This window comes from Molothrus ater, chromosome 1, assembly GCF_012460135.2.
Source record: "Molothrus ater isolate BHLD 08-10-18 breed brown headed cowbird chromosome 1, BPBGC_Mater_1.1, whole genome shotgun sequence".
In the NCBI taxonomy this organism is placed as follows: Eukaryota; Metazoa; Chordata; class Aves; order Passeriformes; family Icteridae; genus Molothrus; species Molothrus ater.
This window is the reverse complement of record NC_050478.2, coordinates 44657096-44682188: the sequence shown is the minus strand read 5'-3', so window position 1 is coordinate 44682188 and position 25093 is coordinate 44657096. Positions and strand designations below refer to the sequence as shown.

The window sequence follows — 25093 nt, the reverse complement described above, 5'->3', positions numbered from 1 at the left end:
AGTCCTGAAGTGTAGCACACACCCAGAAGCACAGGCAAGCTCTGTGATAATACTAACACCAGGTCAGTTTGGGTGAACTGGCACTTTTGCATGCTGAAGTGCTCATGGACAGCCTTTCCCAGCCACACTCAGAGTACTGCAAGGGTACACTGCTGACAAATGAAATGGGACAAGAAGAAAGATACAACAGGGTATTTATGTACACATACATACATCCCTCCAGCCTCCAAAAGCAACCCCAGGATTCACAGGCCTCAAAGTGCAATCAAGTTTTGGACCAATTTCCAACTCATTTTTGGAGTTTATAGAAACAATTTTAATATTATTATTTATAAACTCATCTGAACTGGAAAATCTTGTGGGTAGCATTTTGGCTGACCAAGTAAGCGAGCAAACAAAAAAAGTTGAAAAGATGTCTAGCAGCTTTTAATTTCACATTGATTTTGGTGTCTGGAAAACTCAGATGGAAACTACTGACTAGTTATATTTTAGGTAAAGTTACAGCTGTCTAATCCTGAGCTTTTTGCTCTTACTAATTCACTATTTTCTTTTTAACCTGTGGAAAAGATGAAAAGTCATCACAATCCAATAACTCAATATATTTCACTTACCTTAAAGTCATTGTTGTATCTACCAAAGTTGACTCGGCCCATATTCTCTACCAAGATGTCCAGATTTGCTCCAGCCTGCCCAGTTATATTTATCTTAAGTGATTTCTCCCTTTCAAGGACACCCTGAGGTACCTATATGAATTGCAACAAGAAGAAGAAAACAATAAACTCTGAAAACCAAGAATGCCCTGTTACTTATTTTTTCAACTTGCATGAAAAGATTAAAAGTGCAAAGGAAAACAAAGAGGAAAGAAAATCCCTTTCCTCTCCATCTCCTGCATGTGAGTACATGCATACACAAAGGGCATCTACATCAACCTTCACATTTCACTACATCAACTGGATGTGATAGTGAGTTTTGATGCATCTGATTCACAAAAGCAAGTTCCCAAATTTGGTCCAGTGACTGAAAAGATTTTGGCAATATCAGTGATTTAATCTTTGGCTTCATCTTCCAATTATGTGTGCAACAGTATTTAGTTTTATTTATTCCTATTCCTACAACACAAGAAAAGATGAGCTTGATCTGGACACAAAGGTGATAAGAGTCAATATATATCAAATATTAATTAACTGTAAAATACATGAATTTATATCTCATTAAGCAAGGCCAAAACCCTGCTTATGGAAAGAAAGACTAAGTTTACATTCTGTACAATAAACTTTTTTTTTTTGAAACTGTGGTTAGAAGCCAGTTTTATAAGGTAAGACAAAGGCTCAGACTTTCTCCTTCTTCTACCCTCAAAGGAAGAAATAAGAGAAAACTAATAAAAAAATCTTTGCAAATATTGCAGAAAGCCACCAAGTATATATATCAGTAACATATTCCATAAACCTGCAAGTAAATCCATTCTCTAGGTCTTTTATTCACCTCAGTCATGAATATGCATCAACATTCAAATATGTCAAAAATGGCAAGATAATAGATAGTCATGTTTTCTGCAATACTAATTTGAACATCGGGTATGCATCAAGTATATACTTCCTTATTTTCCTCATGTGATTAAATATGATCAGGGTTGCTTTGGTGATCTGAAGAAAGGAGGAAAAAAAAAAGAACCCAGTCTTCATCCTCAACTTTCATGAAGGCCACTGGTGGCAAAAATTAATACCAGCAAATAGTGATTTTACCCCATTGACAGAGACATAGGCACGATCATGGACTCCATTTAAAGTTGAAGACAGTGGTGTTGGCTCCACACAGTTCTTTGGAAGTGTAGTTCTATACAATACATATCCAAAATACTAGGAAAAGAAAAGAAAAGACCCAACAGATTAATGAACCAAGTAATTCTGTTGTTTCAATTCAGGTCATGAATTAAAAATATCGCACATTTCTGCCTACATGCCTGCACTGAAATGCTAACTTTCATTCACTTCAGACAGTGACTATCACAGACATCATTTCAGGTTAGAGCTTATTTTGACCTTTAGGTAATGGGTGACCTTTAGATAAACTGGTGAAAATCCCTTTATAACTGAGCTTATATAAAAAACTTGTAAGTTCACTTCTCACCCAGTGCCCAGAAATTGATACATCCATCAAGTCAACATTATATAGTTATCCATTAAATACTACATGGTTTACATGAGGAACATTTTGGAATAATTTTCACTAAGTTCCCCATCAGGAATGGAAAGAATATAAAAGTCATAGCCATTCCTGAGACCTTAGCAGACTGGAGAGTTGGGTGGAGAGGTAAGTAACAAACTTCAGAAAAAGGCAAGTGCAGGCCCTGCACTTGGGGAATAATAACCCCATGTACCAGCACAGGCTGGGGGCTGATCTGCTGGGAAGCAGCTCTGAGAAGAAGGACCTGGGGGTCCTGGTGGACAACAAGCTGTTCCTGAGGCAGCAGTGCCCTGGGGACCAGGAGGCTGATGGTATCCTAAGGACATTAGGAAAAACATGGACAGCAGGTCAAGGGAGATGATCCCACCCTCTCCTCAGCCCTGTTGAGGCCACATCTGGAATGTTGTGTTCAGTTCTGGGCTCCTCAGGAAAAGAGGACACAGAACTACTGAAGCAGATCCAGGAGAGGGCTATGAAGATGATTAAAAAAAAAGCCATTTAAGACCTGAAAATTAATATTTCAGAGAGGAGAGAAATCAAGGTGAAAGCCTAGACAGCACAGACACCTACATCCACAGGAAGAAGAAAGCCTCAGGTGCAAAACAGGAGCACTGTAGAATATGAAAAGGCCTCCAATGCAAAAATCCAGGATACCTTTATAATACTATTACTTGTGTCCTAGATAAAGTGTAAGACATGACATAAGAAGAGTAATACCACAGAGGGTTGTTCAAATAAACTCCACAAAATTACTGCAAAGTGACTACTGGAGGAATCCTCACCTGCTTCAGCTCAACAAAAGTCAATGGGTAAGTACTTCTCACTGGTCCAGAACGTGACAGTCCATCAAGAACCTCCAACACAGTGCCTGCCTGCAGCACAGAAAAGGCAGATACATGAAAGTCAGTAAGTTTCAGTTGAAATCGAACAGCTTGCACATCCAGCCATCAAGTCAGCTAGCTCCATGTGTCCAGAAGGTTAACAAATATTTACACCATCCTTGCAGACATTTAAAATACAATATAGCAGACACAACTGATGAACTCTGAAAGAAACGTGCCACATGTAGAGCAGTGTTTTAATAAAAACAGATGCTCTAATTTTGCTATGCATTCATAAAAATAAAAGTGACCCTTTATTATTTAACTAGAACTACCCCAGGAGTTTCTCACAAAAGTTGTATAAACAAACACAACTGCTCAGGATGATTAATACAAAGCAATACATTATCTAAATTTTGCTCAGTTATACTTAGTATCAACTAGGGAAAATGCCAGTGATTCCCACTGAGTTACTCCAGAATCGTTCTCAACTAAGTAGGGATACAGTTTAATTCCATCAAGAGCCATCCAAGATGAATTTACTCTATTTAGTCTTAAATTATTTTAGAAACTCTAAGGCTGTAATTAAGTTGTCATATGTAAGTAGCTGGACTGGTTTTAATGAGACTGGGGGCAAGGTTTAGGCTAGTCACACACATAAATACCTTGCTGAATAAGGATGTAGATATGTACAATTAAATTGCCTTTAATTGCCAATATGGAATATTCTACCCATCTATGATTCTCTCTCAAACACCATCATCAGTTTTAGGTTACTTAAAATGCACACAATATGTCTAATGTCTCACAAGCTCAAAAAATCAATTGCATATGATTTTTCATGAAAGATGTCAGTCTGTTTCCCCAGAATTATTGTCACTGTTCAGTGGTAGCTACATATTAAACATTCAGACACCTCTCATATACCAGATTTACATTCAAATGCTTAATAAAAAAGAAGAAAAAAAGGTTTACATGTACAGCATGTAAAACTATACTGTAAGAGTACTCACAGCAGTACAAACTTCTGAAGGTACTTAAACAACAGAAATATTCAATAACAGAAAACTGAACTTTTGCAGAATTTCCATGAAAGTTATACTGAAATATTAAAATGTACATACATTATTTTGCAGTGGTGCAACAGAAGCCAGCACGAATTGTCCATGTACACATAATTAAGTCTGCAGTTTTGGCTGGGATACAGTTAATTTTCTTCACAGTAGTTAGCATGGGGCTGTGTTTTGGATTCTTGCTAAGACTGCTGATAACACAGGGCTATTTTGGTCATTGCTGAACAGAGCTTACACAGATTCAAGAACTTTTCTGCTCTTCTCACCAAAGAGCAGGCTGGGGATGCTCAACAAGCTGGGAGGGAACACAGCCAGGATAGCTGACCCCCACTGACCAAAGGCATATTCTGTACCATTGGTGTCATGCTCAGTAATAAAAGGAGGAAAAAGGAGGAAGGAGAGATGTTTGGCATGACAGTGTTTATCTTGCCAAGTAACCAACACACACAAATTGTTTGAAAGGTGTGTAATGTGGCAGTCTGGAACATGGTTAGTGAAGAATACAGTAGTGGCTGGGCTAATGCTTGGACTCAGTAATCTTAGAGGTTTTTTCCAACATTAATGATTCTATGATGGAGCCCTGCTTCCCTGGGAAGGCTAAGTGCCTCCCTCTGCAAAGGTAGTAGCAAACGAGCTCCTTATTTTGCTTTACTTATGTGTGCAGTTTTTGCTTACCTCCTGAACTGTCTTTATCTCAACCCACAAGTTTTCACACCTCTACCTTTCTGATTCTCTCCCCCACCCTACTGGGAGAGAATGAGTGGCTGCATGGTGCTCAGCTGCCTACCAGGATTAAACCACAACGACCATGTAGACACAGATCTAAACAGACTTCTGAAATGAGCTTGTCTTAACTCTAGCTAGGAACAAGCAAGTCATAAGTAAATAAAAAGTAACACCAACACTGTCTGGAGGTTGGGTCACCCTTACTAGCCCACAGCTAAGCATGTTCACTTGTGCAAAAATACTGCTGGTCAAACATGGCTTGCAAAATTCTGATGAAAGTTGCTTGCTCTTATGTTTTCAGTTTAAAAGTCGTACCTAAAATCATAATAATTTTTCATACAGTACAACTTCCCAAACATTCCAGACTGCATACATGGTCCACTCCTTATCTTGTGCTCCTCCAAGGGAGCCAGTAATCTTACAGCAATATGCAGGACTTGCCAGGCCACAGGAGAGATTTAGCTAAATCAGGTCCTCAACAAGAGCTGTGAAGCAAGAGATGAGCAAACACTGACAAGGGTAATTTATAGAATTGAACAGTTCTATGGGCATTAATAGTCTTAGCCCTGGTGGACAGCAAAACCAGAAATGAATACAAGCAGCATTAAGACGTGGCTGTGACTTGAATGAACTGCTAAGCAACAATGAATGCTGCTTTGTGCCTTGCTGACCTAAATATTAGCAGCTTGTACATGTACCTGTTGGACTTTTTTTTTAAGTCCTTGCTACCAAAGGGGCTTCTCTTCTGAATATGGGTCAACCAGGTATGATTCACTCAGGGATTGGTAGAAGGCTGTTTCTTTGAAACTTCAGTAGTTTATTTTTGTTCAGCTTTTCAGTCTTCGGTGGTACATACAAAAAAAACCTTCCAGACAAGATCTGGTTTTGCTGCAAACTCCTGTTAACTGCTACTTAGTGGACAATCAGTACCACAAGAGAAATTTACCAGTAAACTTAAAAATTACAAATATTGTCAGGAATTTTTAAAAACAACCTGTAAAACAATAGATGACTGCTAAAAATAAAAGCAATACTTATTTAGTCCTCCAAAGCAAAGTCTTCAAAACCCCAGTGTAAAGTCAAGCATGACAGAAAAAAGGAATGAAATAGCTCCAACAGGAATATCAACTACAAGCAGCATCCTGTTTGCTTAACCCCTTTCTAGACCCAACACACACCAGCACTGCCTGCCACTTGCTATTGCTTGAGCTCTCCACATTTTAAGAGCTGAATACTTCTCCAGAATTTACAAGTCTGCAGGCTGCTGTGCTATGGCAAGCACTTCCTTGTGACCAAGCATTTCTCAGGGCCCCTCAGGTGCTAACCAGAAACTATCACCTGCTCACAAGCCTACATAGCCATGTGGATACACTGCAGGAACTAAGATTAATTTACCCCCCCCTCTGGAAACAATGCTTCCCAAGTTCTGGGGCTTAAGTCGTTAAAACCTATCATCTTGTTCACACTTCTACTGTGGTTCTGCCTTTGCTTGCCCTCATTCCTTATCTTCAACACTTCTCTTCTGCATCTGTGCAACAAGATTTTTTCCATATCACCTGCTTTCCTGCCTTTGCTTTTACATAGCAATGTCAGTGTCCAGCATCTTTTAATAAACTGTATTTTTCCACCCAGGAGGATTCTTTAAAATAAATCAATAGCTCAGAATGAATAACTGTCTTGTCAGGGGAGTTGATACTTAAGTACTGAACTACCACAGAATATCTTGAGGAAAACAAAGATAGAGAGCATCTTGTTCTGGTTACATGTATGTCTGTAAAGTACATCGTATGACCCTTAAAAATACTCCAGGTCTCCTTTCTCTCATCCTTTCTGCAAAAGTGTCAGAGGAGTTGGTTCACTGGAGTAGACACCATGCTCTCTGTGGCAGACTGACTGCTGGACCTCAGCTGCAGAGTGAAGATCCACACAGTACATGTGTGAGCACTGACTGTGACTGCAAATGACATAGCTAGGAAGTTTACTGTTACCAAAGCTAAGTGCTATTATTTAGAATATTCCCTCTCTGATAGTCACCAAAATACATTAAGGCTTCTTCACACAATAAGGTGTATTGGAGCTGGTTCCAGCTGGAGCTAGAAAGGAGTTGGGAAGGCACCTTTGGGCTGGCACAGTACAAACTCTCTGTGATTGGAGGCTCGACTTGTGTTGTAGAGTAACTCAGCAGAGCAAAAGCTAAGCAGTGGGTCACAGAGCAATAGGCCACTTCTTCACAGAAAACAGTTCCAGAGGCTCTCAGTGCAGATGGCAGTATATGTACAAGCATGACAGGAACCTTACATCTGGCAGTTTAGACATGCCATTTGCATTCCTAAAACTGATGTCTGGAGAGTGAAATGCTTCCTCTCAAAGAATCACAAGGTGTAGAATGGGCAGATCAGGTCAAAGATGCAATATTTGAGCAAGTTTGGTCATCTGACTCTTGTAAGAGTCCAGCAGCATTTCTTGAAGGCATGAAAGAGAAAGTTTATCATTCTACTGAAACTGGACAGTCTTATCTGAGAGCCACGACCCATGACAAGATGGGAGAGTCAATGTCTGATAACTGGGCTGCCAAGTGCTCGCAACCAAAGACAGCAGCCACAGTGGGTGTAGCGATAAGAGCCTATAATTAGTCACTGCTGCCAGTTCAGTGAAACCTCATATGGGAAGAAGACACTCAAAGGTTCTTGAAAGTGATACAGATCTCTTTCAACTTCACAGATGAACTACTTTTATGCAAAAAGTTCTTCTGCCCACCACTTGAGCGGAATGACTTGAAAATGCCTGCAAAGCCTTATCGCTACTAAAATTTGCAGTGCTTCAGCTGCAGAGATGAGATACCTGACTAACTGGAAAAATAACTGCCAAATTGAAATTACAGAGTGTGAAATCAGAGCATTAGGAGTTACAGTATCCAGCACATCAACTGCAGTAATCTTCCCTCTCAAAACTTGTCTGTGCCCAGCAGAAAGAATATAGCCAAGTTCATACCTGCAGTCTCCTCTGTTGCCCATTAAACCATCCACTTCACTCACTGCAGGAACCTAGTTCTCAAATGTATCTCACAAAAAATTGTCCTTGGTCCTAAAATGATGGTGCTATGGTCAAACCCCAGATACTTGTGAGCTGACCAGCTATACCACTATTGTCACACAGGCTGGGTTCTGAGTGCTTAGTTGTGTGTGCTTTTCCCTCAGCAGGAAACCAATTTAATTTCTCTCATTAGCTACAGCTCTTGTCAGAAACTTTATCAATAAAACTTTCAAATTTATCAAAAATATTCCACATTCAAAATTTAAAGGCCTGGAAGTATTTAAAATACATATATCCTACTTTTCCTTCCACTTTAGAGACATCACCAGCTTCAGAAACACTTTGTTGTAAGTCTCATGGTGACGTTCCCCCAGCTACATGAGTAATCCCCCAGCTACTGATACATGAATAATCTTAAACAACTATGAATAATATATTAATTTCAGTTCAGCAAAGCTTCAGGCACATACTGCATATTGTAAACACTATCTTTTTACAGCCAGGTAAGATGCATTTGATCATTTTCTAATATGGGCATGATTCCTAATTCCCAAACTCTCCCTCCTTCCTGAAAGTTTGCTTTCAAGGTTTTCCTCTTTATTTTGTAGAATATCTAGAGCCTGTCGTGACACTCTCATAAATATTTTTAATAAAAAGCAAACAGGGAGCATTATGAAAAGATACACAGTGTATTACAGATGTTAATTTACCTTCTGCAGGCGAACCTTCCCATACGCAAATTTGGGTGTTGTTGGAGGGATAAGACCTTCTGGTAACTCCTTATACTAGAAAGAGAAGGAGAAAAAACACACACAAACACACACAAGTTAAATACAAACACACTTTAACTGAATTCTCACTCTACACTTCACAACGTACAGAATTTTAACTTTGGCTAAAAGTAAATAACCTCCCTAAAAGTTACAGCTGCATCTAGTCTTCAGATGAAGTTGTTTGGTTTTCTTTTTCAAAAGAAAAAAATTGACTTGATCACATATGGTGAGCAATTTTTAATAACCATTCAACATTAGGTAAAGGTAAAAAGCATAATGAACAAAGTGAACTACCAAAATTCCCAATGCCCTTGGAGCCCTCCTGTGGCTATGGCCTCAGTTAGTCTCTTCCACAGCTTTTCTGCAGTCCTCTCCCAGTCCATGGGAGCTTGAGTGAACCTTTAAAAGTCTGTAAGACAATATTTCCTTCTGACCCTTTGTGAGCAACACTTCCTTATAGGAATTACTGTGACAGTGTTCACAGGGGTCTTAGGATGAGGGAAGAGACGAGGATCTGACTCTATGTTTCAGAAAGCTTGATTTATTATTTTATTATACATATTATATTAAAACTATACTAAAAGAATAGAAGAAAAGATTTCATCAGAAAGGTAGCTAGGAATAGAAAAAGAAGGAATGATAACAAAAGTCTGTGGCTCGGACTCTCTGTCCAAGCCAGCTCACTGTGATTGACCATTAATTAAAAACAACCAACATGGGCCAATCAAAGATCTACCTGTTGCATTCCACAGCAGCAGATAACCATTCTTTACATTTTGCTCCTGAGGCCTCTCAGTTTCCCAGGAGGAAAAATCCTAAAGAAAGGATTTTTCATAAAAGATGTCTGTTACAAATTACTAGTCTCTTGTGCCTTTCCTTTCAGTGTTATGATATTCCACCACCACCACCTGCTACTCCATTACTGCCTGGGCTGGGGTCTTTGAGAAACAGGCCTGGAGACCACAGCTCCATGAAATCCCTGAGGTCCCATCTTTAGCTTCCCTCTGTTCCTGTTCTAGACAACTGTCCAGTCAGTCACAGGGAAACGTGACAAAGAAATGCTGACCACCCACCTACTTCTGGTTGCTTCTTGTCCTGTTCTCTTAAGACTCACTACTTTCCTGGACACCTTTGAGATGTGGCAGACCAGACAGTGCCTTTTTGCCCAGTACTTTGGCCTTCTCCTTTCTGTGCCTACAACCTTCTTTTCTCCTTGCCATCATCGCCTTCTCCCCTCCTGCTGCTATTTAATAGCCACTCTTCCCATCTGTTCTTTCATTAACAAGACATGGCCTGTCTGCACATCAGAGAAAAAACTTCTGCAGATGAGATACCCATGTGAACATGCAATCAAAGCCTATATTCTAATAAACATGTACAAAAGACCAACCTTGTGAAGAGTGTCTCCATCTGCAAATTGGTAATTTTGGAGTGCTTACCTTGTCAGGGTTTTGTTCAAATAAATTTGATTAGGGGCTGAAAGGGATTTGATTTAGCTGGAGGCTTTGTGTTTTGTTTTTAACAGACTACAGCACTAAATTCCCATTGCTGCCCTGTCACGTGTCAGTCATGGATGGATGAAAGCCTGATTTACATTTCCAGTAAGAAGCTAATTTCTTCTTTGTATTGGAACACAATCAAGATTCCCAGATTTAAAGAAAACAAAAGTTGTATTCACCCAAGAGGAGAAATCAAAAGCAGGAAATTTCAGACCCAATAGTAAAAATTAAAAGAATGCTATCAGCAATTGAAAGAAACTGTAGACTGAAATTCTTCATTACATTTTTTAACTAATGGAAGCTGTAAAGAAAGACTTTAATGTTATCCTTGTAGCACAGCTAACATGTTGAACATAGTAATTTGTTACAAGTAACTTTATTTTCGTTCATCAGCTTCACCTCAAACTGCAACTGAGTAGATAATTTGTTACAGGTTTAGAATACACAGTAGTGACAGGAAAACATCACTGAAAATCTATGGACATGCAAATTAAGAAACAAACCAACCACAGCAAAAAATGACCCAATACACCTGAGGTTATCGTGAACATTTCACATCTTATCAAGGCTCTCTCACTGCACTAGATTACTACTTACATCTCAGAGAGGGGTCTTGCACCTTGAAGAAAACAACTCAAAATCAGGAAGTTTGTGGATTTCTCTGGTAAGAAAAGCTGTATCAAGACAGGAAACTCCCCTTGGAAAGGCCATCAAAATTATCCCATCAATTTATCCCATCAGGCTTAGGGATAATGGTGAAATTGAAGAAAAAAAATCCACAGCAGGCCTTCCACAGTTCAAGAGATAAAGGCATTCTCAACCCTAGAGAAAGTGTAGTACACTTTTGGGAGACCTGCTCTTAGAATAAAAATGTCTTCTAGTGCATAGGAATGTTGCTGGTATGCAACAGGATAGTGACTATAAGCCTGAGCCTTGGGATTCACATGGAACCCGTTTTTAAGCCTCATCTGAACAGCCTCCAATGCAAGGCTATTCAAAACACAGACAGAGGTTCCATGTTCTACTTCAGTCTCCAGTTTGTGGAGACACTGTGAATTTTTACAGCAAGGCAAAGCTGGTCCCACCCACTAGTTGCAGTTTGTGAAAACACAAAACGAAGATGTGCTCTTTTGAGTGAGCCTGGTCTTTCTCAGAGGCCCAAAACCTCAACATGAAGTTTGGGACAGACAGCCAAAGCACTAAACTGCAGCACAGATTGGGCTGACATCAGGACATCAGCCTAAGCTGATTTAATGGCTGACTGATGCTGCAAGGAAAAAGCTCTGTACACTCCTCCTCCATCTCTACTCCCAGCCAAACCCTTCCCACCTCCCTCTGCTCCCCCCATGGCAGCACTGGCTCTCATCCTACTGAGTGAGCTGATTCACCTTACTGACCTTGAGAGAAAACAAACACAGCAAAAAAGAAGATCTGAACCATGTCAGAGTCAGACCTAAACCAGTACCCTCTCCTCTAAAAGGAAAGAGGAAGCCATTGGGGCAGAAAGAACAGCTAGAGAGGTGCAAGATCTTTTGTTTTTTGTAACAAGAAGCAGTTAAGTTGGCCTAATTGTCAGGTTCCATTTCACTTCCCCCAACTGCACAAAATAGTACATTGAGGAGTAACTTACACCAACACAAGAACAAGAGAGTTTGGAGGATGTTTCAAAGAACCATTCTAAAAATGTCCTGGGGATACTCACCATACCAATGACTTTTCTCAAGGCAAAATACTTTTCTGTCAGATCTCCTGCCTCGCTTAGGGGAGCATCATAGTCATAACTAGTGGGCTGAGGCATATAAGGCATATTAGCACCTAGGGGAGAAGGGAAAAAGAAAAAGCAATAAAAACAGTGGAAGAGATGGATTTTTTTCCAAAGGTATCAACTGTCAGAATTCTTTCTGATTACAGACAGATTCTGCTGCTCTTTTAGATTCAGTGTAGGCCGTGACATTTGGGATTTGGCATAAAAAACTGTTCCTGAAGGAGGACAATGTCCTTGTGAGCTTACACCATTCTGTGAACTATTCTGAAGAGAAACACATTTATTTGTGTTCCAACTGTTTCACAGCACCGAGTGAAGCAGAAGTAGCCTTGGAAATGACAAATACCATGTAGGTTTGGTACAACATGTTGGCAATAAACCAAGAACAGCTAGTGCAGTCATGTCTTTTGCCATGGACAAGTAGGCACAGCTCATTCTTTCACAAAATACATTACTACCTAATTCAAAAACAGCTCCCCTCCACCATTAGTATAATTTAAATAATTTCTTACCATTCCAATAGGCAAAGTTAGTCCCACCTATAAACATGTACCTAAAAAGAAAAAAAATCAGGTTTTGCTGAACTGGGAAAAGAAATCCCCCCAAAATTAAGCTCTACTGAACACACACTTACAGGTTAACGTTAGCACCACATGCCAGGATTTCATTAAGTGTTTTAGCTATAGTTTCTGCAGGCACAACAGAATGACGGTGCCCCCAGTGATCCAACCATCCAGTATAAAACTCAGAATTAACCTGAAAGGAGGAAGGGCAAAAGAGGAAGGGAAAACATGAAGAGGGAACAAGAACAGAATGCAATGTGAATTAAGGTTCCTAACTGTAAGAGGGAAAGAAAAAAAGGCATCTTGACTAATTTGAGCCATTTTTAAACTACTATAAATACAGCAAAGTACATACTAGATCAGTCCTTTTCAGCAGATTACAGGTCAAAGGAATTAAAGGATTGTTTCAATAATTTTATAGGGACATTTTGAAAACAATTGCGTAAGCATCAAAGAGTTTGGATTTCCTTGGAACCTGGCAACAAGGATGTGTTTCAGATGCTTGGCATTCAAATAAATGATGGAATCAACATATTCTCTGCAGAATAGCATATACAAACTGGATGTAATGAAAAATATTTCAAATTGCTCTCTAAACAACTCCTTAGCACAGAGATAATTTTGTACCTTCAATAGGCCTTCTCCCTTTCTCAAAATGGCTTCCAGTGTTCTCACATCCCACTATAGCTTGTATAAAACCTCTAGGGTAGCTGAAAACAGGAAACAACTTCTAATCTGCCCTTTTAATTCTGCTTTTAACTTCTACCTACACACATATCTCACTAACTTGTCTAACCATCCTTAGCGTTTCCGCTGCTTTGTAAACATTTGTCTTAGCAAGGAAAACTACTGAAGCAAAATCATTACTTTTTGAGACTAAAATAGCATTTGCAGAGCAGCAGTTAATGTGGATTTGACAAACACACAGAGAAGTTCCTCTATTCACTTTTCTGACTTGGAAATTATAGCTTCGTCAACAGGTCCCTAAAATTGTTAAAGCACTGCTGTCAATCCCTCTCTGATTAACAACTTCAAGATTAGACATGATACAAAAAGTTTAAGTGAAAACACATACCAAAGGGCCCTTGGGTTCACTGCTCCTTTGAGCTAAGAATGCTGCTGTGACATTGCCACCTATAAACAGAAAGAAATAAAATTGAGTTGCTATATCCATGATTTTCTGGGTCCATCATTTTATTGAAATTGGTGTCTTATATCCCTTCCAGCCTAGCAAAAATTACAACAAGAGAGCTGCTCCAGCAAACACAGGAATCAATACTTTTGATTCTGATGTTTAACTTGCAAAACTTATTTTAAATATATACATGCACATACGTATGCCTGTGTAAGTGTCTTTGCTTTTGAGACACATTTTTTGAAAACCCAGCTTTTCTCAGAAATGACATCCTGGCACAAAGAAGTCTGAGATGTGTCAGAATTGCTATTGATCATTGGAAAGTCTAAGTCTGGGGTTACATTACCAAGGCTACGGGCAAGAGTAGAAACGAGGCAATCTCTAAAGAGGTGTTTCACTCTTGATCACTCCTAGTGGCTCAAGCCACAGTGGCTGGAAACAACTTCTCTTGTATAAAGGATATCGGTGTAATTTTGCCTGATTGGTGGGAGGAATGATGAGGAGGACTCCATGATATCAGAAGGCTAATTAATTACTTTATTATACTATTATTCTATACTATATTACACTACATCTAAACTGAAACTGCACAAGCACTCAACTCAACTGAACAAAATCTCGTGACTGTCTGCTGACTGGCAGTCTGGACACGCGCTTGGCCCTGATAGGCCAAGGAAACAAAACAGCATCACTTTGGGTAAACAATCTCCACATTGCATTCTACTTTGGCACAACACAGGAGCAGCAAATGAGATAAGAATTGTTTTGATAATTCTCTTCTCTGCTTCTCTCACTGCTTGTCTCAGGTTCAGAGAATGTGAATCCCACAAAAGGATATACATGAAGATGTCCACAATTTCATTCAACTTGCAAGAAAACAGATCCCTGCTAAGCACATGTGCTTGGCTGTAGAGAGAATAAGGTAGAGAAGAGGCCAATAAAAAAATAAAAATTAAAAAAAAATATGTGTAATAAAAGAATCAAAAATATCTGTCTTGGAGTTTGTTTCTTGTGCCTTAAGCCTATTTTGTCAAGTCCATGCAGAATAGAAACATTTAAATCCTTAACTCGTCTATCAAAAAGGTACTCTCTGATCACACTACTAATGCTTAGCCATTCTTAAGACCTATAACAGCAAATTGTAGCAGTGTGCACATTTCTAATGATGATCTTCAACAGTATTTTTTTCCTAATAACCTCTGGCATAAAAAGAAATGTATTTGGATGGCTGGATTCCAGGACAGACAGAGGACATTAACAAAAAAGGAATATTAAAAGAATCAAGGAATCAATGCCAACTATTATTGCTAATTTTTAGGAGATATGTGCTATGAGCAGCGTAAATTGGCTATTCATGATTCCAAGATGGAAGGAAGTGATTATGACTTTCTAACTGAGTGGTCCTGGGTGATTCTTGAATGTTTAAGAGTATGTCAAATACACATAAATGCCTGTTACCCCATTTAAACAAAGCAGGCAAGTTTGGCAAGCAGTCAAGTAAGTTTGTCCTGCAACAAACACACAGAGCTCAGAATTTTTGGAATCAAACAGCAGTATCCAACCTGGAGCAAAGTCCACCGTTGCATAAAGACCCTGGAGAGCACCACATTTCAAGTGAAACTGGCTGGCACCATCAGTTGTGAAGAGCACCACCTCATCCCCAAGATGCAGGCGAAAGAGCTTCAGGAGGAAGCGCAGGTAGTTGTAGTCACAAGCGAAGTAGCTTCCGTATTCGTTCTCTACCTGCAGAGCAAAAGCAAGTCAGTAAAGCCATAGCCAATTCAGTCTGCATCTGATAACAAAACAGAAAGCACAAATTCAACCCTCTTCTTCTTTTGATAGCAATATTGAAAATGTCACTAACTCCAGGTGTGAGGAGTATGAGAAGACAAGACTCATTCCTCTCAACTGCACTTTACAGTGCACCCATCACTGTGCAGAGCTAAGCCATTTTCTTGCAAAATTCCATCCCCCCCCCCAAAGTATCTGTTTAGCTACAGTGATCATAATAGAGTCTCTATTAAAATTTGAGATCTATAACCCACCTTTCAAGCAGACCAATAAAACCATAGAACAGGTTGTGAAATGATCAAAGCTACAACAAAACTGGACATTCAGAACAGAGACATCTACAAAGGGCTCACATGAACCACGAAGCTCTGAAATGGACTCAAAAGGATTTAAGGGAGAACAACTGTGCTACTACTGCGAGGCACACATCTTGCCCCTTTTCCAAGGAGATGAACTTTTCAGCTCCAGATACATTAGGTTCCAATCCTGAAGGTTATTTCTGAAAATCATGTTATAAGCATCTTATTTCTGCTAAAGAATAATTTTGCCCAGTGCTTCTGCTCAACAGGTCAACAAAATTATCCTGGGCATATTACAAGAAGGGTCTTTTAACCCATCCTGTGCCAGAAATTGAAAAGAAATTGAAATAAAGCTTTGTTATGATCAAATACTACAAATATAGGACAATCACTCCCACACATCTATCTAGAGGGAGTTTAGGACAGAAGCTACTCACTATGAACATACAAAATTGTGCTCTGAAACATTTACAACTTAAGTTAGATGCTAAATTAGGCTTACTCCATACTGCTTTTGCTTCTATCTAAGGGTATTCTTATTCCCCTTTTTCTTATCAGACTGTTTCAGGCAACTGTATGCATTTTGGCTTTATGTGAGAATTGCCACAAACCTCAGATCTAAAAAGTTACACAAGTTCCCTCTATTGCTTTAAACAGCTGTGGGAAACAACCTTGATAGAGCAGATGAGGGCCCTCTGAGTCCTAGAAACAGTGGATTCAGTTCTTTAGGATAAGGTATTTCATCAGAATCTTGCAGCTACCTGAAACTTAAGAAATACCTGTGACACCACCACCCAAGACCCATGTGTGTCTGCAAGAGCAGTATAAGCATTCATGCTGCTTGGGCTCATCTGATTTTCAGAAAGTTACCTGCACCATGATGATTGGACCTCCATTTTGATAGAGATAAGGTCTCATCTTTGGCAAAAGGACACCCATCCATCTCTCTACCGCTTCCAGGTAATCTGTGATACACAAAGTATATGTTTCACAACTTTTCTGCCTTTTTCTAATTTTGTTTTAAATTACATATGGGTCATCTTTACATAGTGTTCTAATTATGTAAATTATGAACAGCATTTAATGAACAGTTTGCTCTTATATATGAACAAATGTGCTCTTCTACTTGTTCGTAAATGCTTCCAACACTGTTTACTAAAAAATAAAACATTTAAATACTCATGAACTTGGAAAATTATCAAAAGAACTTCATTATGTCTCACAGGTTGTCCTAATGCATTTCAACAGGAAGACAAACTCAGCTGTTGATCTATGTACTATTTTTTAAATAGATAATTTAACCACAGTTAGCAGAACCGAAGTTGGATATGATTTCTATATATTCATCCCCTACACTCACTCCAATAAACACATTAACCTCCTGTCTCATCTTATTCTCCCATGTCTGGTTCTTAAACAGGAGCACATGAGAATGCTGTAACTTGTTCTGGATTGCACGCTGACCAGCCAAGAAGGATCCCCGTTATGAGTAGCTGTGGCAAATCCAAAAACCTCAAAGCTGAAGCATTCTTTTCTTCAATGGTGACAATGTTTCCCCTCTTGGCACCAACTTGACAATACCTTGGAAACTTTCTCCCCTACTTTGATTGTTCTACACACTTTTTGAATGCACACTTCTAATTAAAAGTATTGAAGATTTTACTCACAAGAAAACTTGAGCTGAAATATGAATTATCTAGTAATGGCCTCAAACAGAAAGTTGCCTTGCTGCTACAGTGTATTTTTAATGGCCTTTTCTGATGCCTCTACCTGAATCAGAAGACCTGAGAACAATAGATTTCTTTTCCAACAGCCATGCAGGAAGACCTCCCTGGGAAAAGAAAGGGAAACAGTGACATATTTAGGAACCCTAAGAAGAATGTAGCTGCTTATTAATCCATATACTGAGACAGGAAAACTGATTTTCTACAAGAAAGTAGTAATTTCTAATGAAAAAAAATACAGAGTAAGTCTGTATGGTAAGAAGTCACTTAGGGTGCATTTTAACACATTACACCAAGACTCTTGTTAAAGGATACATCAATGAGTAAGTCTGTTTACTTTAAGAAATACTTGCACTAGATTTACCCTAGAAGTGAGCTGTTACAAAAGGTTGTATACCATGTCCCATTCTGCACAGATGTAAGGTCCAGCTCTCAGGATAACAAGCAATCCAGTGTCATTGGCAAGCTGCAGGAAATACTCTAGATCTTTGCCACCAAAAAAGTCATACGTGCCCATCCGGGGTTCGTGGTAGTTCCATGGGACATACCTATGAAGAGAGAAAATCACCTTCCCTTAGGAAACTGAGACTAAACCAGAATTCTGGAAAACAGCTATTTGCACTACATGCCCCAGAGATCAGTAATGCTGCTGATCCTTTGGATCAGTAGAAGACAGGAGTAACTCTCTGGCCTTTCTTCTGCCAGGTATTTCATACAGCAGAAGGCTTTAAAATTGACACTGAAATTAGGGTTATGTCTGCAGGAGTCCCTATCAGAGCAAGAACAGGTTCTGGTAGTGCCGTTGTGAAACCATGATATCTGTTCCAAAATTAAATAAACAGTTTTGAAGCTAGCAAGGCAGCTGGCAGCTGTATAGTAGTGGGAGGTTGATGAGGAGATGAATGTGGTAAACCACTCATGAAGGAGGAGGCCAAGAACAAGCACAAAAGAGCACATGACCCTTCATGAATGGATCACCCAGCTTGCACAGGAAACACCAACCAGGCTGTCGGGTCTATGCTGCTACCACTGCAAAGAATTTGAAAAACACCTAAGCCTCAAATCATATTGCATCAAGGTCCCAAAAGTTTTCATTGACCAAGAACAATGCAAGTCCTGGAAAACCACCACTGGAAGAACACCTCAGTTAAGAAATGTTAAGGTGCCCAAGAACTTGGACAAAGTAAAGCTTAATTTCAACTAAGTAATAAAGATGTCAAACAAGCACATCACCATTTGAAAGAACACGTCTCTCCTACCTCTAGGACTCAGGAGACCACAGCCTCAGCACAGAACATCTCACACAAATAAAAAAAAAAACCACCAGGTTGCAAGACAACAAAGAGACAGTAATCTACCAAATATCATGAGCAGTGTTGTAGCTGATAAACTCTGCTTGACAACCGTGTTGTGTTTGCCATGGTACTAAATGGCAGTCTAGCACAGACAGACTAAAATTAGGGATGAGTACACTTGAGTAAGGATTCAAGGGAATGTGAAAACTCATTCCTCTAAAGTTTCTAAAATTACCACAACTGTGTCTAGTCAAGCAAAGATCCTCTAAGGCAACACTTTCCTTACTGCCTGGGTTTGTTAGTATGTTCCAAATTTAATTTTGCAAAAAACACCCAAGAGGGAAAGAAAGTCCCTAAAACAATGCTTTCAATAAGGAAGAAAAACAGGAACCCTCTCGTGAGTACACTGCTAAAATGGCCATACATGGACAGACAAGTATATGAACATCAAATACAAAAATTATAATCTTTTAACCTTCGTGAATATTATAGCATCTCAAATGCCAAAATTTTAAGCCTCTGTTTGAAAAGATAGAGCTTCAAATTTGAGTGCCAGGATGGAGTCAAAGCAATGCACTCAGGCATCAAAATGCAGATTTTTCTTCTTTGTGGTATATTTTATTTCTGTGTCAAGCTGCTCTAATTGTTTCTGAAGCACAATTAACTCACTTGTAAAAAAACCCACATGTGCATTTAATGAATATATGAATAACTGAATAATATTATTATTCATATTAATATATGAATAATAATAATGAACCATGTGAAAATACACTCATTGAATTATGAACTTGTTCAGAAAGAAGTCTTAAGGTTTAAATGCATTTAATACTGTCTGAGGTGAGAATGAAAGGGTTTCTCCAGCTCCCTTATGCTCAAGATGGAAGAAAATAGAAAAATCCTTCCAGAAACAGTTGTCATTTATGTCACATGCTCGACCACAAGACTGGAAAAAAAGCAGATTCTAACAGAGAAAAAGGGAAGAAGCACAAGAAAAAGACCGATCTGAAACCATTGTTTTATATAATGAATCACGATAAAAATTTATTTTAAACACTGGTCTAAAAATGGTTACTATGACACTTTAATCCAGCAATATATTTTCTACAGCTAGTGATGGTCTCAAATGAAATAATTGAAATTTTTATCTTTAATGATTATATTTGTTACGTACCATTATCAAAATTTACAGTCAGTTGTTAATCCTGTACTGCTTTAGCTACAGAATAATGAACTTATAAAGGAAAATCTCATCCTTTTTCAAACTTGAAATATAGTATTTATTCTGTATGAGTTTACTTTCCATTTACACACACTTTCTAAGCTCCATGCTATAACCTTCCTTTCTTTAGAAGTTACAGCTTTCCTCTCCTATTTCAGATATTATCAACAGGCAAAAAATCACACTTTAACTTCTTTAATGTACAGATAATTCTCTCTGTAATATCAGAGTGGGATTATTTTAATAGTGTAAAATTGAATAAATTGTACTACTTTCATCAATGAGCATGCTAGTTAAATTACGCATATATGAGTCTTGAAAAACAGTAATTTGTGTTTAAATTTTAAATATTCCATATTCTAAACAGCAGCTCCTTCATAGAAGGACTTTGTACAGGTTTACACTCTTCTGTTCATTAGTCAACAAATAGAGTAAAACAAAGAAAATGCTCAACATTCTTTAACTTTCTATGAGCCTGTAAACGTAACTGTAGATTCTTCCAGGAAGCATCTCCACTGCTCAGTAAATCCTGTATACATCTTCTGCCCCATCTAGTGGCAATTGTTTATCTGCTCTGCACAAACAAAACAAACCCCAAATCTCCCGTGCTTTCCAGATGCCTTCTTCAGACAGCACTCATTTCCAGCTGGCAGACACAGGTCAGAAACTGAAAACAAGGACAGTTGCCTGTGTGACCAGACACCTCTGCTGAGGTGAGGAGTGAGCTCCTCAGCATCCTCCTCCACCACCTTCTGGGACATCACACCAACCACAACATTAAATTTAAACCTGCTCTTTAGAAGGGGTAAGCCTTGATCTCTTAGGCTTTAATATAAGATCAAGCTTACTGTCATCTGTTTTCTCATGTTCTGTTATTGCTTAAGGTGTTACCAGGCGCAGACAATTATATTCATGTACAGACTTCACCTATTCCAGAGACCAGGAGGAACTGCTGCCTCAGTCATGAGCTGAATGATGCATCAAGGCACAGACAGCCTTTTGGAAAAAAGGCTGCAGAGAACAGGAAGGAGAACATGTCTGGTTGGCTTTATCCACAAGGTATTTACAAGCACAATCCCATAATATAAGGATCTGTTTTCCTTGAAGTGGTAAACCTCACTGGGAATGCCTTGATAAGAACAAGGAAGGTTCCCATATTTCAAATTATAGCAGGACCATTCCCTGTCTTATGGAAAAAAATCCCAAGCAACAAAATCACAGTCTTCAGATGAGGCCTCAAGATTGGGAGTCCAACCACCACATTCGGCCAGAGAGTTTGGCAGTGCTGCTGCCCATTCATTCCAAAATGACTTCACAAAATGTGTATCTCTGTCCCTTGCTAGCAGTATTACTGATCCAGGAGAGAGTATGCAGAAGAAGAGAAAACAAAAACCCAATCAAATAGACCAATTTCCAGTTTTTTTACCAAAATCATACAGAATCACAGAAGATTTCTTTGGGGTAATATGAATACTCATAGCTTTATCAGAAATAATCAAGAGCAGAAAGACTTGATTATTGACAAACCTCAAAGAAAAACAAAAGGGTTTCTTTGTAGGTGAGGTGCTTTTTTAGCATCAGGAGAGAGAGTGATTACTGTCAAATGGAAAGACACATGGATTTGACTCTTGTAGAAAATGCAAGGCACAGGAGCACTTTATGCTTCTAAAGTACACTTTCAGATTTATCTTTCTGCTTCTAAAGTACACTTTCAGATCTGTCTTTCACCATAGCAGAAAAAATCCAGATGTGAGCAATAATCGGAGAGAAAGTCAAAGAATCTCAGTCAGCTCTTAGAAAAACAAGAGGAGACTAATAAAGCTGTTATGATGTGATCCAGCAACAACATCTAAAGCCACAGTTGCCATAACCACTTGCCAGCTGCACAGCACCTTTTGTGCCAAAACAGACACAGCTCAGCTCTCCCAAGACCAACAGAGATCAGCTGGCACCAGCAAAACAACAAATCTTCACTCCTTCCTGCACAGCAGAGAGATACTAATGCAAAACAGCAAAGAAGAGTAAGAGGTCTCAACAAGGGAAAAAAGTTGAAAAGAAAGAAGGAAAAAACCCACCTTGTTAGTGGGAGATCACAAATGAAGAGGGAGAAAGCAACAAGAAAAAACCCAAACTGGCCCTGCAGCAATTTTGCCATTGAACAACAGTGACAAAGGGAATGGAAAAAAAATATATCTATCTCAATTCCAGTGATGCATCAGAGACATGAAAAGGCAATTTAAAAAAACAAAAAGAAAAAAAAATTGAATATTTGAGAAAGCTGGAAATGAACAAAGGGCATTGAAAACACATGGGTGATGGGAGGAGGAGGAAAATTAATGAGACATAAGGGAAGTATGAGACACTATGGATCATAGGAGTCACTGATCATAGGGTCAGTCCCAGGCTGACCTTCAAGCCAGACACCAAAAGGCATAATTTCCAGGTCCACTTTAAATTACTTTTATTTCAGCAAAAAGTAATTACTTGGGCAAATCCAGCAACCTGGTCCTGAGCAAGTTGTTGTGTTGTTGTGTTACTTAATCCCATTGCTCTTATTAATGTGAGCAAAGACAGAACTTGATGTCTTAATAGAAAAAACAAAAACAACTACAAAACCACTCACCAGAGTGACTGCATCATCCCAACACAGGCAAGAGTCTTAAGATATGCAAAAAAATAGAGAACCCTAAATTTGGAAAAATTCAACTTTTTTTTCTCTCCCTGCTGTCTGTTCTTCAGCTACTAACTCTGACTAGTCTCATCCCCAAGAGTACAAAGGAACCATGCAACTTGCAGGTCCAACAACAATACAGATTTCAAGGGTGAGAAACCACTCCTACTGAGCCTACAAGCTCTGCACTGTCAGAAGGTGAACTTTTTACAGCACAAAAGCAGGTGGTTTCAAAGAGAAGCTCTAAGCCTTGCAATGACTTAAGAAAAGAAAACAAACCTGTTTGGGAATTAAAATAATTGCCTGAAAAGACTGTGCCTTACACAGTACTACTTCCCTTGTCAATGAAGCCATGGCAAAAATAAGAGAAAGCTGATTTTTTTTTTAAATTTGTGCCTCATCTGTTGAATTAAGTACATGACCAGGTAGAAAAGACAAGGACTAAGGGTTTTGCACACACACACACACACACAAATGAAAGCTGTTTAAGCTTTTTTTTTTTAAGAAGTACACCTAGCTCCCCATCCATTTATCTAAATTTAAATGCTTCTGGTGAAATAGCTTGAAATAGCTTTTAAATGTTACTGCAGTATTCACCAACATTTTCAAGGCTTCTGAGTGATACCAACCCAGGCTGTACTAACAGGTTATTGTTTCCTCACACCTAGTCTGCCTTTTGACCAGTGACCAGTGCCCCTGGCAGAGGCAGAGCATGTACAATTGTTCCATAGTTGCCAAAGTTCATAGTCCAACAATTTATTTCAGGTCACATTTGCACCCTGGGTTGTGAAGCCAGAGGAGTTGCCTATCATCAGGGAAACAGACTGCTGCTTACAACCTGCCCAGCTGCTCCCATTTATGTGGTTAAAAGTCATCCTGTACCACCCTTCACTTCTCCAGAGCTTCCTCACCTATTACTGGAAAAATAATAAACAAATAACAATGGCAGGCTCTTAATGACTTCTCATATAGCTCCCAGGACCACAAATCCCTCGGAAATCAACAGCTACTCACGTCTGAATGGCATCAAGCCCTGCCATCTTCATCTTCAGCAGGCGGTCTTTCCAGTAGTACGAGGGCACCCGCGAGTAGTGAATGCTACCGGAGATGTAACGGAAAGGTTTCCCATCCTTGACAAAGCTGTTGGATTCATAATCAATCCCAAAACTCCTCTCAGGTACATTCTGTACACAAAACTAAACCAAAACAAAAAAAAGACACGGTATAATTTTTTTCTGCCTTGGAAGACACAGAGAATAGGCTATACAACATCTGTGGGTTGTCTACAATAGAAGATATAATGGTCCTAAAATAAGAGATGGTGAATGACTTTCCTCTAGCTATCTATATCCTACCTGAGTCTTAGCACAACAAATCAGCAAAAGGGAGCCAGTGCAATGTGTCACAGGATAAAAGAACAAGGAAACCAGCAGATATAGTTCAAAGAAAACACACTCCCTCCTGAAAAATGAGGACAAAATTGCTAAGCCAATATGCCTATCCCTACACTGTCATTAAACAGCAACTGAGATAACATTTTACAATCATTTCAAGACTACAAACTCCAAGGAGGAGACAACAGTATGTTCCATCAGCAACAAAGGCATTATTTTACAGAAAACCAAAAAAATGTAGTGGAAAATAGTCCTAGATACACATAGCAATTCAAAGCATTCTGCCAACAGGGAACAAGTGAAATTGTGTGGTGGATGTGTAGCAATAAGTATGAGAGGATACAGCAAGGAGCTGCCAGGGAAACATGAAAAGCAAGGGGCTGCTAAGTGCTGCACAGCACAAGCTTTTTATGCTCTGTTTCCACAAACATGGACCCACTCTTAAGATTACCTAACTTTATTAAGATAAATAAATCTTGATTCAACAAAGGTATGGGCATGTCAGGCCTTTCCAAAATCACAACCACACAGAATTCAGAAATACAAACCAACTGCTTTGGAATAAATGTAACTCAAGGGTTAGGATTCTCCATAGGAAATTATGATGCTATAGTAACTCCAGGCTGTTAGACCTCAAGCAAACTATCGCTGAAAAGGATGTACAGGTAGGTATAGCTGCTTACTTCCTGTTCAATTTAAATGTATGTGACTTTTTCCTGATCTTTCATTTATAACCTGCATCCTGACAGCTGGACATGCTGCACTAGGATGGAATTGTCCCATGTGTACCTGTGAAGGAAACTATTACACCCTTACAGACACCAAGCAGCTGTTTCATATTCTTCAAGTGTTTTTACTCTAGGGCACTGTGACAAGTCACAGCACTAATGCAGAGCTGAGTGCTTCAAAATGAACATGACTAAGTGGAACTCTGAAACCCAACACAACAACACAGAAAAGAAACCAAAAAAAAAGCACCACTATGGATAGAAGTACCTTACACATTAAAAGGCCATTATCCCTGGAAATAAGGAGACGTGAAATAAATTGCTGTGGTGTCCTTCTGTAAGAGGATTTTAGCTTCCTCATTCAGACTAACCACATCAAGAAGTCTGGAAAAGACAC

The 25093-nt window shown here is 39.1% G+C and overlaps 1 protein-coding gene across 1 annotated transcript in view; it reads right to left on the bottom strand.

The window, feature by feature from the left end:
- Positions 1–25093, bottom strand: part of GLB1 (galactosidase beta 1) — a 41662-nt gene that overhangs the window by 8029 nt on the left and 8540 nt on the right. Inside the window, exons 2-14 of the mRNA XM_036406253.2 lie at positions 23589–23770; positions 17784–17934; positions 17433–17493; positions 16533–16627; positions 15135–15315; positions 13513–13571; positions 12509–12630; positions 12387–12427; positions 11812–11924; positions 8548–8622; positions 2967–3056; positions 1743–1856; positions 612–743 (exon numbers count right to left, since the gene is read on the bottom strand). Of these exons, the coding sequence (XP_036262146.1) occupies positions 612–743; positions 1743–1856; positions 2967–3056; positions 8548–8622; positions 11812–11924; positions 12387–12427; positions 12509–12630; positions 13513–13571; positions 15135–15315; positions 16533–16627; positions 17433–17493; positions 17784–17934; positions 23589–23770 (1416 nt within the window). The remainder of the gene's footprint in view (positions 1–611; positions 744–1742; positions 1857–2966; positions 3057–8547; positions 8623–11811; positions 11925–12386; positions 12428–12508; positions 12631–13512; positions 13572–15134; positions 15316–16532; positions 16628–17432; positions 17494–17783; positions 17935–23588; positions 23771–25093) is intronic.